General features: G+C 36.7%; 1 protein-coding gene across 4 annotated transcripts in view; it reads left to right on the top strand.

The window, feature by feature from the left end:
• Positions 1-18,899, top strand: part of ZW10 (zw10 kinetochore protein) — a 36,576-nt gene that overhangs the window by 2,115 nt on the left and 15,562 nt on the right. For 3 of the 4 annotated variants that reach the window (XM_055548109.1, XM_055548108.1, XM_055548111.1), the window contains exons 2-9: positions 280-414; positions 4,987-5,088; positions 5,291-5,368; positions 5,522-5,681; positions 7,151-7,303; positions 7,728-7,919; positions 16,057-16,220; positions 17,109-17,291. In XM_055548109.1, coding sequence (XP_055404084.1) covers positions 280-414; positions 4,987-5,088; positions 5,291-5,368; positions 5,522-5,681; positions 7,151-7,303; positions 7,728-7,919; positions 16,057-16,220; positions 17,109-17,291 — 1,167 coding nt within the window. Of the gene's footprint in view, positions 1-279; positions 415-2,530; positions 2,795-4,986; positions 5,089-5,290; positions 5,369-5,521; positions 5,682-7,150; positions 7,304-7,727; positions 7,920-16,056; positions 16,221-17,108; positions 17,292-18,899 lie in introns of those variants that run through there. The other variant, XM_055548110.1, reaches the window with a different exon arrangement.

Here is an 18,899-nt window from a genome sequence, read left to right as displayed (position 1 = left end):
AGAATTTCTGGCTCTGCCTTTCTCTTTTTCAGTGTTTGTACAATTCTTGGACACAGTTGGCATTTGTTGATCATTGTCTTCTTGTACCCTTGTGTTATGGGACTCTTAACGGTAGGAGAAATTTTTTTTCAGAGAAACCCATTGGCTTGGAAGGGAAAGTGAATGGGTATGAGTAACTGGGCAAAAAGGCCCTGACTTGGAAGATACCTAACAGAAAACGAGCTATGTATTTTAAGAGTTCCCTACTCATCTCATTGTAACTTTTCTCTTGTATAATAGGGCGAGGTGTGCAGTATGATCAGCAAGAAGTACAGCGAATTCCTGCCTAGCATGCAGAGCGCACAGGACCTGGTTACCCAAGTGGATAAGCTATCTGATGACATTGGCTTGCTGAAATCTAGGATAGAGAGTGAGGTAAGAACAGTTTGTTATGTGGGATGGGTTTGTAGGGAGAAAGTTCAGCTTCCTGATTCCAAGGACAACTCAGTTTACAATTTTTTTTTTTATCTTCATTTTTTTTAAAAAAGAAAAATTATTTTTTTGACTGCACCAGGTCTTAATTATGGCATGTGGGATCTAGTTTCCTGACCAAGGATTGAACCCTGGCCCCCTGCATTGGCCCTCTTAGCCACTGCAGGGAAGTCCACCAGGGAAGCCACCACCAGGGAAGTCCTTAATACAACTTTTAAAGACCTCACTTTCCTTATTGGTGAATCGAAGTTGAATTAGATGACCTTAAGGTAACTTCCAGTTTTAAAATACAAATGTTTTCCAAAACCATAAACAATTTCTTTTTTATGGTAAAAAATTTTAAGCTATACTAATAATATCTTGCATCTTAGTTCACTTTATAAATTAAAAATATAGCCTCAAGATTTTAATGTCTTCATAATAAAAACAGATAAAGCATATAAGTGAATCATTTGGCCTTGTCTCTTATCATCTCCTACTTTAAAATGCTTGTATCTCTTAACAGCATGCATTCTCTTATATCTGCAGCTGGCCTCAACGTATTAAAGCTTCAGTACAATCTTTGTCTTTTGGCTTTCTTGTGGAAAATTGACTTGGCTTGCCAGTCACAACCACTCTACTTCGTGTCATAAAGCCACTTTCCTTGGACACGCAGGGAATCTCTGCCCGTCTTGTACTGTGTCACCGTACACTTTGTGGGGCTAGTGCTTACTGTACTTCTCATGGAGAGTCGGGCAGTTTTTAAGAATGTTCACCATGTTTGCCAGAGTACTGTCATCACAAAGGAGTAAGCCAGTGTTGAAACAGGAATATCCACTTCATAATTTAAAGTTGCTTTTCATGTATATTACCTCACCAGGATTTTTCCCTTACAGTTTCTTTTAGGAAAAATAAGCAGTTGAAAAAATCAAGCTGATATTAGAGGTTTAAACTGAATAGGTGTCTTGTACATCTATTTCTAAATTTTCACTCAGGGTGCATTGATATCCAAAATAAAGATGTTGAGATATTCTCAAGGTCCTAAAGGAAAGACATCAAGTCTCTTCTCTGTGTGACAGTTCCTAAAGAAGGAAAGGGAACAGATGTGTTTTTAAAAGTTCTGTATAAAACTTGAATTGCAAGTGGGGAAACCACTAGCTATTTGGAAAATCTATTTAATAATGAGTTTACCTGTCATTCTGGTTAGAGGTTTTAATAAAAATAAATCCATTACTCTGCAACTCTGGCACAGTTCAAATAATATATTCAAAGGGTATTTGTCAGACAAATAAGTCAGTAGTGCAATTATTAGACTGTGTTATTAGAAATGAAGTATCTGGAACAAGAGAGTAATGGACTATGTACGTTTTCCTGGCCAGATTATGACTGGACAAGATTTATTCAGTTCTGATTGTTGTATTTTTAAAGATGACTGGTCTTGATGAGAGGGTCCAGACCTGACCACCATACCGTCTGAAGAACAGTGAAGAAACTGGGGGTATTTAGCTGTGAGAAACACTTTCAATATTTGGAGTCTTATCATTTGAGAGAAAGATTCAAATGTATGGCTAGAGAGGGGGAATTCGATTCAATAGGTGGTCTAAAGGGTTTATTCAGTCATTTGATATATTTACTGAGCATCTGTAAGTTGCCAGATACTATGGTAGTTGGTGAACTAGTTTTTTATTTCAAAATGTGACTCTCATGCCTGCTATAGAGGAATAAAATAATGTGATACACATTAAATAGGAATAATTCAGTTAAAGAGAGGAGATGTTGCTAAAGATGTCTTCCTGTACGAATTGGGGTCCAAACCAAAGTCTGAAGTGATAGGTAATTAAGCAAAAGAAGAAGGAGAAATGTTTAGGCAGGCACAGGGGACAGCATGGTGGAAACATGGAGGTAGTGGAGAGATACCACTTTTGGAAAGCTGCAGTATTCCATGTGACAGATGTTGATAGAAGGTGGTGGGAGGGGCCATGAGATGAGATTAAAAAGGTAAGCCAGAACCATGTGTATCAGTTTAAGTAGTAAGGATTTTCTTGATTGCCCTGTAGAAGCCGTAGAGGAGTTTTAAGTAGGGGAGTGATGTCAGATTTGAATTTCAGGAATCCCATTCTGCTTGCAGTTTGAAGAAAAGACTTGAGGGAAAAGAGACTGGGAAATGAGAAGGCAGCTGAAGCATCAGGAGGCAGTTAAAGTAATCAGGCAAGACAGGCTGCGACCTTCACCACAGTCAGTGGCAATAGGCATAGAGAAAAGGGGATCGATCCTGGGGACTTGGAAAAGAATGAGGATCTTTGGGAGTTGCTGATGTGAGGAGTCAAAGATGGAGGAGTCGCCGGTAACTGTGGAACTAGGTTATTGATGTGCCATCCATTGAAATAGGGAATCTTGAGGAGGAGGAGGTTTTGGTTGAGTTTAAATATGGGCTGCCTGTATGAGATCCAAATGAAGCTGCACAGTTGGCTTGTATGAAGATGGAGGCTAGACTATGGTAAAGAAAGATGGGGCAGGGCCAGAAACTTGAAATGCAATGGCTCAAACAAGATACATATTTTTTTAATCATGGTCTCCAGGCTAGCAGGCTGATTCTACAACCCAGGGCCTGGCTGTTCTAGTGCATTCTGAGTCAAGAACTGTGGTGGATAGTCTGTTCCCTACAATAGTAGCCAGTGGATGAATGTTTTTGCACAGCACCCTGAGCCCCAGTTTCTACAGGGCAGTGTGGTAGGCTGCATGATAGAAGAAAACTCCTGAGCTTAGACAGCGTAAACATCTTCTAATGGGTAGTAAGCATGCTGGATTTTTGTCATGAAGGGAAATACTATTTCTGTTTTTCAAATGTTTGTTTACTACACAAACATTTTTGAAAAGATAGTTCAGAACAAAAGACAGTCCATTGCTTCACTTGCAAGATGGTGCTGAAGTGTGAGAAAATCCTAAAAAATGGTCTTCCAACAGTCTGTAGAGCAGTGGAACTGGCAGCATTTGGTGGTTTGGTAGGCACGGAGTATCTCAGACCCCATCTCAGGCCTACTGAATTTGAGGCTGCATTTTAATAAGATTCACCAAGCAATATGTATATATGCATGTTATAGTTTGAAAAACACTGCGTTAGAATTTTGTTGTTTTTGTGGTTGCAGTTGGTCTCTCCCCATGTCCAGTGATATCTGGAGGTTCAGAGAAAATAGAGGGCATAGAGAAGATGCATCTATTTTCTTAAGACCCAGATTTGGAAATGGTAGACATCACTTCTGCTTATATTCACTGGTGGGATCTTAGTCACATGGTCACAACTGACTGAGAGGGACAGTGAAAACAGATAGTGTAGTTGGGTAGCCACATGCTGTTCCTATGAGAGAGTGGATTTTAGAGGATAGTTTGCACATCACCCCCTCCATATACATACTTGGATTTTAGGAAAATGGTGTGGACTTGAGAGAGCCACACTTAGAAATTGAAACTATGAGAATGGAGAGAGAATATAGAGCAGGGTTTTTCAATCTAGGCACTGTTGAATGCCTAGATTGGGGCTGGATATTATTCTTTGTTGTGGGGGGCGCTCCCGTACATTGTAAGATGTTTAGATGTTGAGTATCCCTGGCTCTACTCACTAGATGCCAGTAGAACTTGCTGATTTGTGACAAGCCAAAATGTCTCTAGACATTGCCAAATGTCCCTGGATGGGGGTGAGCAAAAAATGTTTGATTTTTTGAGAACCATTGGTTCAGAGTAATAAGAGAGCCAGGGAGAAAGGATTCTCAGTATGTGTGAAGTGATCAGACAGAAAATGAAGGTCCCAAAAGAAAATGAAAAGAAGTGGCCAAAGAACCAGGAGAAAAATAAGTAGAAATTGGTGTCATAGATCTCAGGGAAGGAGAAGAACAGTGTACTGATGAATGGTTAAGTACTGGTGATACACGCTTTAGACATGGCAACAAGGATTTGATTGGTATTTTTTTCTTAAAGACAGGGGAACTTTTAACATATTTAAATCTGATGGGAGGAGCCATCCTCTAGTAGATGTTGAATCAGTATGTAATTCATGAATGAAGAATGAATTGGTAAGAGGTAAAAGATAGAGAAAAGAGGAAGTAATTGATAGTGTGAAGTCCCTGAAAAGGTAGGACAGAATAGGAGGTGGATCCTCACTTAACCTAAGAAAACCTTCCTGTTGGTTAGAACTGTTCAACTCTAGAGTGAATTATTGCTTGGCCATGGGGACACCCTTCTAGTAATCCAGGTGGGTGAGTTCTCTGATGTGAGGTAACTGCTTAAACTAAGACTCGTTGCTGACAAGAGGATACTATGTTGATGACAATGGGTGTTTCTGCATAAGACAAGGATTTGGGCCATTTGGACCACTTCAGGTCTCTTCCTACTACATTCTATGATTTTTATTCCATTCTTAACCAGCATTTAAATTTAATCATGAGTTATATTCAGCTAATAAGGCTTATTGATTATAATGAGTGTTTTATTTCTTAGGTATAGTATAGCTAAAAAGTACTTGTCTTTGATATTGTGAATTAGGTCCGCCGGGATCTTCATGTATCAACTGCTGAATTTACAGACTTGAAGCAACAGCTGGAAAGAGACTCAATAGTCCTCTGTTTGCTTAGACAGCTACAGGAGGTCAGTAAATTCAAACCAAACTAGCGCTTTGGTGGTGAGAAAGTTGTGTTGTTTTTTTTTTTCCCCAGTTGGTCTTATCGTTTAATGAGTATCCCTTGACTATGTGCTATTTTTTTCATATTTTAAAAACAAGCAAGCAGACAGACTTGAAATAATAAGATGTATCAGATAAAATACCTAATAACTATACTTATCTTTTCAGTTTTCTACTGCTATTGAGGAATATAATTGTGCATTGGCAGGAAAGAAGTATATTTCTGCTGCTCAGCATCTAGAAGAGGTATTAAACACTTTCTCTAAAGCATGAACAAGGAATGCTACCCTTGTTTTAAGTAAATTCTGTGTCACATGTATTCCTTACTGTTATACAGATATGTTCGAATTGCCTAGAGTACAGATGAAATGTTTAACAGTGATTCCATTTCACTGCCAGGCCCAGAAATGCTTGAAGTTATTAAAATCCAGAAAATGCTTTGACTTAAAAATATTGAAATCTCTCAGCATGGAGCTGACAATACAGAAACAGAACATACTTTATCACCTTGGAGAGGAGTGGCAGAAGCTGATTGTATGGAAGTTCCCACCATCAAAAGGTGATGCTGACCTCAGTGAACTGCTTTGCTTAATCTGCCTGAGCCAGTTTGGCTTCTGAATGTATTCCAAATATTTTATATTGGGAGAGAAGAAGGCTTCATTTATTAATCTCCCAATTCTGTATTGAGTTCTCATTTAAGCCAATATGCTGTTGGGACCAAAATGCTTGTTACTTCCTTCACACTTCTGTTTCTGTCCCTTTCGCTAGGAAGGAGCAGAGAAAGGGGGAGATGACTGGGAGGGGTCCGTGAGGTGAGGGTGTGCTAGACGAGGTGGAAGCACTTTAAGTCCACAGTTCCACTCCATTGTAGAGTGTGCTCATTCCCAGAGCCCTCATCCCAGCAGTTTATCTTTTCTAAAAAGCTTAAAGAAACTGTTCGACCTTTCTCTTTCTTGCTAAGGAAGACAGGGGATCAATGGGATAGGAGTTTGACCCAATTTTTTCAGTCCTTGGGGAAAATCGGTGACAGAATCATGAGAAATGGGGTAACTCTGGCCCTGGCTTTTATTTATACTACTTGGCTCTCAGCCCCTCTGCCCACCTCTGGGTGTGAACCCTCTTTGATATCTTGTTTATACAAAGTATAATCTCTGAGGGTATATTGAAAGACATGCCATTAAATCTGGTATATTTTCCAACATTTAATCTTGAAATTTGGTCTGTTTCAGAGGAAACCTCAGTCTCCCCTTTCTTCCTTCCCCTTATCCACTTTGGCCTTCAAATACAGTGTATATGTATGTATGTACGTAGACACTCTGCCCCCTCACACACACCCCATATGTATTTTCAAGGAAGTCATCCAGAAGTTTTTGATTCTATTTCCAAGCAGGTTATAAAATTAAGAGAAGATGGCAATTCTTTGTTGTAACACACCCTTCTTGTTAAACTTGTTTGGCAGGCTGTTCTCTTTCCTTCATAAGAGGGAATATAGAAGACGAGGCCTTAACTGAAACTAGGATCTCACTTTTTATTCTTTGCCTTCATTCAGTCATTCAATATATTTTTTGTTGTTGAGGTATAGTTGATTTACAGTGGTATGTTAATTTCCTCTGTACAGCAAAGTGATGCAGTTTTATATATATATGTATATATATATATACACACACACACACATTTTAAAATTTTCTTTTCTGTTATGATTTATCATAGGATATTACATATAGTTCCCTCTGCTGTACAGTAGGACTTTGTTGTTTATCTGTTCTCAACACATATTTAATATGCAGTTATTGTAGGTACATCATCTTTTGCACTCAGTTTGATTCTTTGAGCATACCAAAAGAAGTAATTTCTTGTTTTAAAGTGATGCCAAGGACTTGTATGCAGTAATTCGTACTTGCTTGTGTTAGAAGTGTTTTGTGCTAAAACCACGTTTTTAGGACTCTTGGTAGACCGTGGACTCTCAGGAATAGAAATGGGAACATCTTGTATTGCTGAGACAGCTGATATTTTTTCCCTTCTCCATAGATATCAGCAACTTGGAATCCTGCCTGCAAACAGAGCTTCATTTATGCACTGAACAATCTCAGAAAGAAGAGAAGAACCCTGTGCCACCAATCAGTTCTGTCCTCTTGGCATTTTCTCTTCTTGGAGAGCTACATACCAAGCTTAAGTCATTTGGTAAGCCATCCTACTTTGTTTCATTTACATGACATTTTCAGAAAGTCCAATGTTAAAGGACTGACAGGAAAAATTAGCAAATATTCTCTGAATGATATTGATGATGGATTATAAAGTTTGGCTTCATGATTCATTAAGTAGAATTGTTATAAATATTACCCTTTTCATTAAGGGCTTAGATCCTTTCCTTTTTTTCTTTTCTCTCTTTTTCCTCAAACTAGCTGCTGGTGTTTTTTATTTTTTAATAATTTAAATAAAAATCTGTAGACAATCTGGGAAACTTCAGTGGGAAAACTTGCAGTGCATATGGGTGTTGTGTAATGTCATGGTACATGTTTTTTTGTTGTTAGGCTCAAAGATCTTTTGTTTTTTCTCAAGTGTCTTCAAGTGATTTTTTCTTTATGAGTGTTGATATAACTTTCAGGTCAGATGCTGCTGAAGTATATCCTTAAGCCTCTGGCATCTTGCCCATCCCTTCTTGCCGTGATAGAAAGCCAACCTAACATCACCATCATTCGTTTTGAATCTGTGATGACTGACTTGGAACATCCATCGCCATCTGAAGTTTTTGCCAAGATCAGACTGGTACTGGAAGTGGTCCAGAAACAACTTCTAGGTGTGTATTCCCAAGGCCATGCCTTTGTATTTTGGAAAAGTTGATGTGGTATTTGAAAATAAATATTATTTTAAAAAGTGGACAAAAATGCTGCCATTCTGAGTGACTGGAGGATGGAGGTGAGTAAATTATGTCTTGAGGAAAAAGTAGTTACCTTTCTGTTTCTTGCTCTGTTTTGCTTTCCTTCTCTGCCTAGTGTTGACAGGTAAGGTCATCAGTGGTACCCCATATTCTTTGTTTGTAATATATAGTTGGATTTTGGGATGCATTTCTCTCATGGGTCTTCTAGGGACATCATATTTTGGGACTTTTGGTTAATTATAGGAAAAGCAGAAATGAACTAAGTGCTGTTTTATGTATTTCAGTGGGAAAATCCCCATCAACCTAGTTGATATAAACAAACTGAGTTTAACGTAGGACATGAATTTCATTCCAATTCAGCCTACTGGTTAGATCTTTATATATTCACCCTTGAAACAACCAGTTTCTGTTGCTTGAATGATTTTTTGGCTGTCACACTATTAAAAGTAAAATTTCTTCTCTTTTTATTATAATACTGTCATTTTAGTCTATTTGACTTCTTTTTGCTTTTCTCAGTTGTCTTATTGAATAGTCAAATTAAGCACTCTTGCTGTGGAAAAAATGAAAAAAAGAAATGCTGCTATTGTTTGTAAGCCTTCCTGGAAGTCACATAATTTATTTATATATAAAGACTTTATTATTTTTTATTATAGTTCATTTACAGTGTTGTGCCAATCTCTGCTGTACAGCAGAGTGACTCAGTAGTATACATATAGACATTCTTTATTTATATATAAATAATATAAAGCAAAGAATTCATTCTAGTTCTGATAGCAGAGAATAAAACATTTCAAGACTTGGATGAACTGCAAAAATCCAAGGTAGTTTTCTTCTTGTTCGTTTACTTAGGGAGATAATGTAACAAAGAGTCCAAGGATTGGAAGGAACTAGAAAGATAATCAATGCAGATATCTCTGAGGCTTGACTCTCCTCTGTAACACTCCCATCAACTGGTCACAACAAGCCTGAGCACCTTTTGAGAGTCTGTCCTACCTCTGCACAGCTCTGAGTACTGTCAAGTTTTTGTTTGTTTTTTTTCAAAATTGTGTCTCTTTTCTGTATTAAATACTCTTGCCAAAATGCCCTTTTTGGAAATTAAATCTTTAGGGCAGTTGTTTAAAAAATATGTTCAAAATATATTGCGCTGTAATATCTGCTTTACTGATGCTGTTTCTACTATGTGGAGCTGTATAGAAGTCTAATTCTTTGAAATTGGTCTTTGAAATTCTTTCCAGTCTCTGTTATTATGTCCCCTACGTCTTACCACCATCTTTACTTTTTTTAAAATGAAATAATGTTAGATCTTCTTATCTTCAGTGATCTTCTGTGGATATATTCCATTTCTTCCACAGTCCTTTTTATTACAGTATGGTGTTGAAAACAACAAAGTATTCTAGATATAGCCTGAACCAATTCTGAACCAATTCAGATTCATACGGGAGGATTATTCACTCCTTTGGTCTCAGTTTCAGGTTTCTGTTAGTACAGCCAAAGGCTGTTATTACACAGGTAACTTACTGAGCTTGATGTAAATGAAAATCCCACATCATACTCAGTGTAGATGGCTGCTTTCCTGTCTTACACTTGACTTTTTACAGTTAACATTGATCTTTGTTAGATTTTACTTGATAACATTTTGCAGTGAGTTAACTCTCCTTTCTACTTCATGTTGAATGCAAATTTGATAATCATGTTTACTTGTAGCTTGTCAGTGATGGTACTGTTAGCCTAGGATAGGGCTAGATTGGAGGGTGCTCTAGGAGCACACTGAAATGTCTTTTCAGGTTGACATTGGTCCTTTAAGTGCTCAATCCACTGTGTTTGTAAGTTTTCTTTGTACCTAGGATATTCAGAGCAGAAGACAACTAACTCACTGTTGCTAGGTTCTCTTCTCATCTCTTTAATATCTTTCAGTCAATATTCCCTTCCTTCATACTTAGTTTCTCTTCTTTGCATCCGCAATAACACCTAAAACCATGTTAACAAATATTAATGTCTGTGCACATTCCTGACTTAAAACTGATTTTAATGGAAATAAATGGGGCTTTTTTTTTTTTTTAATGGTTTCTTCTTCCCCTAAATATAACCTGAGGATCATACTTTGTAGCCTTAGTTCTTTTTGGAGTCTTCTACTTTCTTTGCATTTTAGTTATTCTGAAACTTCATAAAGGTTTTTACCTTCTCTCTTATGTTTGTCTTTGGTTATATGCTCCTTTCATCTTTTAAATATGTGTTTTTTACTTCTAAGTTTTCTTTATTACTAAGCATCATTATACCAACAACAAAAGAATTTTTAAAAAGAGGATAAAAAATTCTTTTGGAAATAATTTGGCAAAATATATAAAAACTCTTAAAATGTTTGTATTTTTAAACCAAGATTTCAACTTCTAGGAATCTGCCCAGAAGAAATAATCTTAAATATATGAAACCATTAAAAAAAAAAAAAAAAGCCCCATTTATTTCCATTAAAATCAGTTTTAAGTCAGGAATGCACACTGGCATTAATATTTGTTAACATTGTTTTAGGTGTTATTGCTGATGCAAAGAAGAGAAAATAAGTATGAATATTAAAGAGAAGAATTTACTTGTAAATGATGTGATTGGATACCTAAAAAACCAAAAGACTACTAAAACTTTTATAATTAGTAAGAAATTTACTAAGTTGTCTAGGTACAGTATAAATCTATAAAAATCAGATTTCTTCTCTAGCAACAATCAGTTATAAAATATAAAGGTATCTTATTTACAGTGGCAACATAATCTATTAAATTCTTAAAGATAAATTTAATAGGAAGAATATATGTAAAGGAAAGCATAAAACTTATTGAGGGCTTAAAGGGAAGGGAGGCTATCATGGATTAGAAGACAATCTCAAAAAGTTGTCAACTCATTCCAAAATAACATATAAACTTAATACATTTCCAATCAGTTTCTTGTTATATATTTTTTGAATTGGACAAATGAATTACTCTAGAGCTTACATCAAAAAATATGAGACTTGCCAGTAAAGATTTGAAAAATACTAGTTGGAGAATTTTATAATTAAAACTATGTTTTTGACATAAGCTCAGTGGAATGAAAAAGAGTCCAGAAGTAGACCCAGGAATAAAAGAGAATTTACCATTTGATCAGTCACATTTTAGTTTAGTGGGGCAGACAGTTTATTAAATAATAGTGCTAGCAAAACTGGCTATGTGGAATGAGACAAAGTTAGATTCTTGCCTCGTACTTCAGAGATACATTCCATTTGGATTAAAGCCTTATATGCAAAAAGTAGAACAATAAAAGTGTTGGAAGAAAATTCACAAGAATACTTAAATATTATCAGGAAGCTCTGAATACATAAAGGAAATGATTGACAAATTTGACTGCGTATAAATGTCAAATTCTGTATGGTAAACAGTACCATAAACAAAGATAATATTATACTGGGAGAAAATACCTGCAGTGTGTTTGACAGACAAGGAGTTGATTTTTAGATTTTTTTCCAAAGAAAGAGAGAACATAGTAACAGAAAAAGGGTAACAAATATGAATAGGTAATTTATGGAAGAAAAGGTTCAAATTATTAATAAACGTAAAAATATGTGTTGCTTAATCTCCCTAATAGTGGAATGGAAATCACACCATCAGAGTAGAAATTTCCACCCTTAAGGTTGACAAAATTCAGAGATCTGTGTAAGACACTTTTGGTAAGAAAATGGAAAGGTAGGCTCCATCATTGCTTTTGTGAGTGTTTTTTAGCAGGTAATCTGAGGCACTGTAGTTATGCTAAGATATTCATCCCTTTGACCCAGGCAGCCCACTTTTTAATTCCTTACAGATGTCATATCAACAGTATGTATGTTTGCATGTGTAAGTACTGTATGTACTTGCATACTGGAATGGGCATCATCTGAAGAATGGTTGTATAACTTACAGTTGAGCCATAGTATGGAGTACTATGCAGCTATTAAAAAGAAGTAGAGCTAGATACCTCAGAGATGGCCACGATCTAGTTTTAAGGGATAAAAAGCTAAGTGTTAAAATCTATGGCATGAACCCATTTTATAAAAATGGAAATGTAGCCTCTTATTTGAGTATTATATTAGTTTACTAGGGCTTCCATAACAAAATACCACAGGCTGTGTGACTTAAAAAGCAGAAATTACAGTTTTGGAGGCTGGAAGTCCAAGATCAAAGTGTTAGTAGATTTGGTTTCTCCTGAGCCCTCTCTCCTTGCTTAGCAGTCTTCTTACTGCCCTCACATGGCCTTTCCTCTCTGTATGCTCATCCCTGATGTCTTTCCTTTTCTTAGAGGAACACTAGTCATAGTGGATTAAGGGTAGGGCTCCACCCTTATGACCTATTTAAAGGTGAGTCCTATCTCCAAATGCAGTTACACTGGGGACTAGGGCTTCAACATATGAATTGTGGGGAACGCAGTTTGATCTGTATCAAGTGTGTATATTATAATGTAAGGGAGGAAGAATACAAACCAAACTCTTAACATTGGTTACTTGGGCACAGAGAGACAGAGAAACTTGTGGATATGGAGAGGGAAAATTACCCTTTTTCTTTAGAAACATTAGTGGTATTGATTTTCTAGAAAGTATAAGTTACTAAAATTTACCAAGAAGTAGAGACTCTGAACATACAAATAGTTGTAGAAGAAATTTGAAAGGTTATTAAAAATTTCCTATTTAAAAGGTCACAATTAGGCACATAAAGTTTATGGCTAAATTCTAGGTACCCTTCAAATTACACATAATCCTTTTTGATAATCAAGCTCTTTTGGTCAATAAAAAAGGATAGATAAGTATCCTGATTAATTTTTTAAAAACAAGCATAAATTTGATATCAAAATGTACACACAGAGAAAACATATAATGATTTTTTTTTTTTTTTGTGAAAACCTATCTGAGGATTTTTATTTTTTGCAGCTGTAAGGCAGACCAGGAAAAATACTTCTTGTTTAATAAGAGAACATATGCAATATACAATTGAGGGTTAGTTATCCCAAGGCTCTTAAGTTCATTTTCAGAGGGATTGGTTATCTCCACAAATTACCATCATGGTTGGTGAATTCATTTACAGTAAAAAAAAAATTCATTTTTTTTCTGACAAATGTATATTTTTTGTAATTTATGACTTCTTATAACAAATATTTCTGAAGACTATCAAAACAAAATTTACCATATGAAAATACTCTGTGATGAAGTGAACAAACCCAATTTTCCATACAAATAAGTTTTGTGATTATCATAGGCTTCAAGTTTAAGAGTTATATTCCTTGGAAATCAAATAAACAAAAAATAAAGAAACAGATTATTTAGTTAAGAGTTGAATATCTTAGAGTACTTTGATAAACATTAAAATGAGGATTGTAATTAATTTCATATCAAGAATTAGAGTACACAGAGATATATGTCATACTAGTTTTCCAGAAGTGCTTTTTTAAATTTAATGTTTATTTTATATTGTAGTTAATTTACAATGTTGCATTAGTTTCAGGTGTACAACAAAGTGATCAGTTATATATATACAAATATCCATTCTTTTCACATATAGGTTATCACAGAATATTGAGTAGAGTTCTCTGTGCTATACAGGAGGCCCTTGTTGTTTCAAGTCATTTTATCACTAGCTAAATTTACAAGCTCAGTTCAGTTCAGTTGAGTTGCTCAGTTGTATCTGACTCTGTGACCCCATGGACTGCAGCACGCCAGGCTCCCCTGTCCATCACCAACTCTCAGAGCTTAGTCAAACTCATGTCCATCGCATCAGTGATGTCATCCAACCATCTCATCCTCTGTCATTCCCTTCTCCTGCCTTGTCTTTCCCAGCATCAGAGTCTTTTCCATGAGCTCAGTTCAGTTCAGTTGCTCAGTCGTGTCCGACTCTTTGTGACCCCATGAATTGCAGCACGCCAGGCCTCCCTGTCCATCACCAACTCCTGGAGTTTACTCGTACTCATGTCCATTGAGTCGGTGATGCCATCCAGCCATCTCATCCTGTCGTCCCCTTCTCCTCCTGCCCCCAACCCCTCCCAGCATCAGAGTCTTTTCCAATGAGTCAACTCTTTGCATGAGATGGCCAAAGTACTGGAGTTTCAGCTTATCATCATTCCTTCCAAAGAACACCCAGGCAAAATTTTGCCTTGCTCTGTTTTAGCAAGTTGCACTGCCATTTGTTGTAAAATTCGTGGAATATTTTCTTCCAGTCTCTGTTTTCCTTTACTGTTTCTACCAGTTCCTCCAACTTTTGCATCTTCATTTGATTCTGCATCAATAGTATATTTTAGTTTTAAATTTGAAGCTTTGTTTATGGTTATTTTCTTAAATGAGAAAAATATATCATAATGAAAATAATAAGCACTTCAATTTAACTGCTTTTTTCAGTTTATATAGTTATCACTGTAACCTGTGCTGTATGCACAGAATATTCAAGTGCACACATTACAGTGTTACATTGATGCATAGGAAAACACAGTCATTGGAGTGGAATGAATCTGTTTACTCTGACTACATCAAAAATGTGTTTATATGAAATACTAGAAGTAATATACGTGCCTGAAATGAGCACTACAGTACACATACGTGATGCTATGGTTAAAGTGAGATGTGGTCTTATCAGAGCAACAAAACTGTGTTTAACAGAAAAGTATTTTACACTACTTCCTTTGTTTTTTCTTGTTTTTTTTTTTTTTTTGAGTTTAAAATTTTTATTAAAAAAATGTATAGAGATCTCATATACCCTTCACCCAGTTTTCCCCAATGTTAGCATCTTGTGTAACCATAGTATAGGATCAAAACCAGGAAATGGACTGTTGTGCGATTCACAGAGCTTATTCAGATTTCTCCAGTTTTCCTTGCACTCATTTGTGTGTGTGAATAGTTCTGTGCAATTTTATGACCTGTGTAGATTCATGTAGCTACCACTACGATCGAGCTACAAAACCAGCCTATCACCACAAGGCTCCCTTATGCTACTCATTATAACTGCACACCTTTGCTTCCAGTTTTTGAAATTACTTAAAATTAAAAAAAATTGAGTTCGTCAGTCACACTAGCCCCATGTCATGTGCTCAGTGCCAAAATGTGTCTGATTGCCATCATATCAAACAGTGCAGGCCTAGACATGTGATATTATAAGATAGCTCAAGGCTTTGAGGTAGTATGGTCACTTTCTTTTAAGGTTCTCTTATACTATTTAGTTAATTAATAATGAAAGTCGCACAGTCGTGCCCAGTTCTTTGCGACTCCATGGCCTATACGGTCCCTGGAATTCTCCAGACCAGAATACTGGAGTGGGTAGCCTTTCCCTTCTCCAGGGGGTCTTCCCAACCCAGGGATTGAACCCAGGTCTTCCACATTGCAGGTGAATTCTTTACCAGCTGAGCCACAAGGGAAGCAGTTAATTAATTAACTTCCTCAAAATGTGTTAGAAAAAGCCACCATAAAATATACCGTGGAAGATATACTGAAGTATTCTGTTTGACAGATTAGATATTACATGATGCTGCTGCTGCTAAGTTGCTTCAGTCGTATCCGACTCTGTGCGACCACATAGATGGCAGCCCACCAGGCTCTGCCGTCCCTGGGATTCTCCAGGCAGGAACACTGGAGTGGGTTGCCATTTTATTTATTGATATTTTGCTTAGAATAAACACTCTGATCCTTTGCAGAGATGAAAAAGTATGTTTATTTATTATTGGAGAAATGGGATTTTATTCTAAACTAGTTTCAACTTGGTGTGCAGAACTTCTGAGTGCTTGTCATATAATCAGATTCATAGATTAGCAGTGGAGGATTATAATGTAGATAGCTTACTACCTAATTGTTACAGAGAACAGGCAGGCAGTCTTATACTGCAGATGATTCATCTGAGCAGTGAAAATGCAATAATAATTGTGTGTCATGATTTTCCCACGTAGTTAGTTGAAGTAGGGTAGAATTACTTGTGCTGTTTTCTTCCCTGTCATCTTAAAATTGAAGCGTTCTAGAAAAGTAGGGAATTTGAGAATATATCTGGAGTGTGAATAGCTTCTTGTTTAAAACTTTTTCTTTTGATTTCAGATTTACCTCTTGATGCTGACCTAGAAAATTTAAAGACATCTAAGATCACATTGGCTGAGATGCTTGGTGACATGATCTGGGAGGACCTATCTGAGTGCCTTATTAAAGATTGTTTGGTGTATTCTATTCCGACAAATAGCAGCAAGTTACAGCAGTATGAAGAGGTAAGAGCCGAGGTGTCACCGAAGGTTTGGGGAGACCACAGGCTCTTGTCACTGTCCTTTGTTTATCTTAGAGATCATTTGTTCTTTAAGAAAATTATTCGTAAGGTGTGGATGCAAATTCCCTATAACTTCATTTCTCTTCTGGCTTGCTGCCTTTTGATTGGGAAGTATGCTTTCTTATTCAGTATTAATATGTTTTCATTAGGTACTTTTGAAAAACAATTGTTTTTATATTTGTATCAGGTCTAGTAGCTACTAGGTGATACTTTACTTTTTGGCTTCTTTCTAGTGTTTCCTCAAACACTAAAATAAGTACAGAAGTCCCCCTCTTATGTTTGGGGTATGTTCTAAGACCCTCCGTGAAGACGTGAACCTGTGGTTAGTACTGAACTGTAGATGTATGTGAAGTGTTTTTTCTATACTAATGGGCAGGTAGTGTATATAACACGGATATGCTGTACAAAAGGATGATTCATATCCTGTGGGTAAAACACAGCAGGACAGGGCGATATTTCATCACACTACTTAGAACAGCGCACAATTTAAAACTTAGGAATTGTTTGTTTCTGGAATTTTTCATTTAGTATTTTCAGACCATAGCTGACTGTGGGTAACTGAAACTGAGGATAAGGGAGGGGGATTACTGTATATTTACTAAAAAATGTGTTGCACTTTTACTAAGCAGACTCAGAAACTCCTAATGAAGATGCTCTTCCTGATGAATTTAAATGTGTAATATTTTCTGCCTAGTAGTGGATGGTGTGTTCTAAAACTTAACCATCTGCTCCTTATTCTTTTCTGTACATTGGATTTGAAATTTTAATATTGAAAAGGAATATATGTATATAATTCTTTACTTTCTTTCTTTTCCTTGCATTTCTTTCTTAGATCATACAATCCACTGAAGAATTTGAAAATGCCTTAAAGGAGATGAAGTTTTTAAAAGGAGATACTACTGATTTGCTGAAATATGCCCGTAATATCAATTCTCATTTTGCTAACAAGAAGTGTCAGGATGTGATCGTGGCGGCTAGAAACCTAATGACCTCTGAAATTCACAACACTGTGAAGGTATGGGGGGGATGGTTATAGTTTATTACATTGAGTTAGGAAGCAGCTGATTTTTGAGATGATTGTGGTAGAGTGGAAGAGCACGTGACATTTGCTGAGGTCATTGAGGTGAGTTGTTAATTTTCTTAAACATTAGTTTTCTCATTTTGAAAGGGGTCCTAAGATCTACCTCTTTCATAGGGTATTGTGGGATCCAGATAAGATCACACACATAAAAGCATTGTATAAATTGAAAAAGTGTACATAAATTTAATGGATTACTGTTGTTGAAATCATAGAGTATATCGACCTATAGTTTTCTTGACTTTATCACTTGAATTTTTAGTATGCAATTTTGTGACAGGTACTGTTATATCCAGAGATTATATCCTGTTGTGAAAATGTTGACTTCATTGCTTAGGCTAATAGAGGTGCTAGTTTTGAAGTTGATAAAAGGAAACAAAAAGATACGATCTTTGATGGTATAAACAATTATCTGTAAAATCCATGGACAAATTATAATTTGCATTGAGAGTAATTTACTCCTTTGACCTTAGATAATTCTGTTTATTTTTTCTGTTTTTTTAAAAATAACTTGCATATATAAAATAATATTTAGCAAATATAAGTGTTATTTAGATTAAAAGACGACATAGACTAAACTAATCCCTTAGAAAATTCCTCGGCCGCTTTTCTGTGACCACTGAGAGGACCATGCTCCTCTCCCCTCTGTGCTTTCTGCATGCCCCTTTCTCCTGGGGTTACCCTGTTGTAGTGTCCACTTCAGTAAAATATTTAATTAGCCATTTGAGCTCCACAGATATTAACACATTTTGGTGTAATCTGGGGATGTGAGGGGAACTGAAATGCACTCAGTACTGGGAACTGGGCTGCAGGGTTTTTACATGAAAGTCAGTTATGTCACTCTCATGCACAAAGCCCAGTGGCTTCCTGTCTCATTCAGAGAAGGACCCAGTCGGCTTACCGTGGCCTGCAAGGCCCTGGGTGATGTGTCCCCTGTTGCTGCTCTGACTGCATCTCCTACGGCATTCTTCTTCAGTCACTCTCTTCACTTGCCAGGACAGCTTGGCTACAGAACTCTGAAACCTCTTTCCCCCTCGGCTTAGAATATTGCTATAGACGTACTCTCTTTCCTGATCACTATTTTACTTTTTTAAAAAACTTCATTATTTTTAAAAATATTTCCTTGGCTGCACTGCTCAGCATGTAGGATCTTAGTTCCCCAGCCAGGGATCAAACACACGCCCCACCCTTGTGTTGGAAGCACAGTCTTAACCACTGGACCACCAGGGAAGTTACCTGACTACTGTTAAAATTGTAACCTCCCCCATTTCTTTTTTTTTAAATTATTTATATATTTTTATTTTTGGCTGTGCTAGGTCTTTGCTGTGTGGGCTTTTCTCTGGTTGCAGTGAGTGGGGACTGCTCTCTAGGTATAGTGTGCGGGCTTCTCATTGCAGTGGCTTCTGTTGTTTCAGACCATAGGCTCTAGGCCTGCAGGCTTCAGTAGTTATGGATCCCAGGCTCTAGAGTCCAGACTCAATACTTGTGGTGCATAGGGTTAGTTGCTCTGCAGCATGTGGGATCTTTGTGGATCAGGGATCGAAC

Source organism: Bubalus kerabau, chromosome 15 (genome assembly GCF_029407905.1).
Source record: "Bubalus kerabau isolate K-KA32 ecotype Philippines breed swamp buffalo chromosome 15, PCC_UOA_SB_1v2, whole genome shotgun sequence".
Classification (NCBI taxonomy): domain Eukaryota; kingdom Metazoa; phylum Chordata; class Mammalia; order Artiodactyla; family Bovidae; genus Bubalus; species Bubalus kerabau.
Note: the sequence above shows the minus strand (reverse complement) of the source record. Positions and strands in the feature narration are given on the sequence as shown.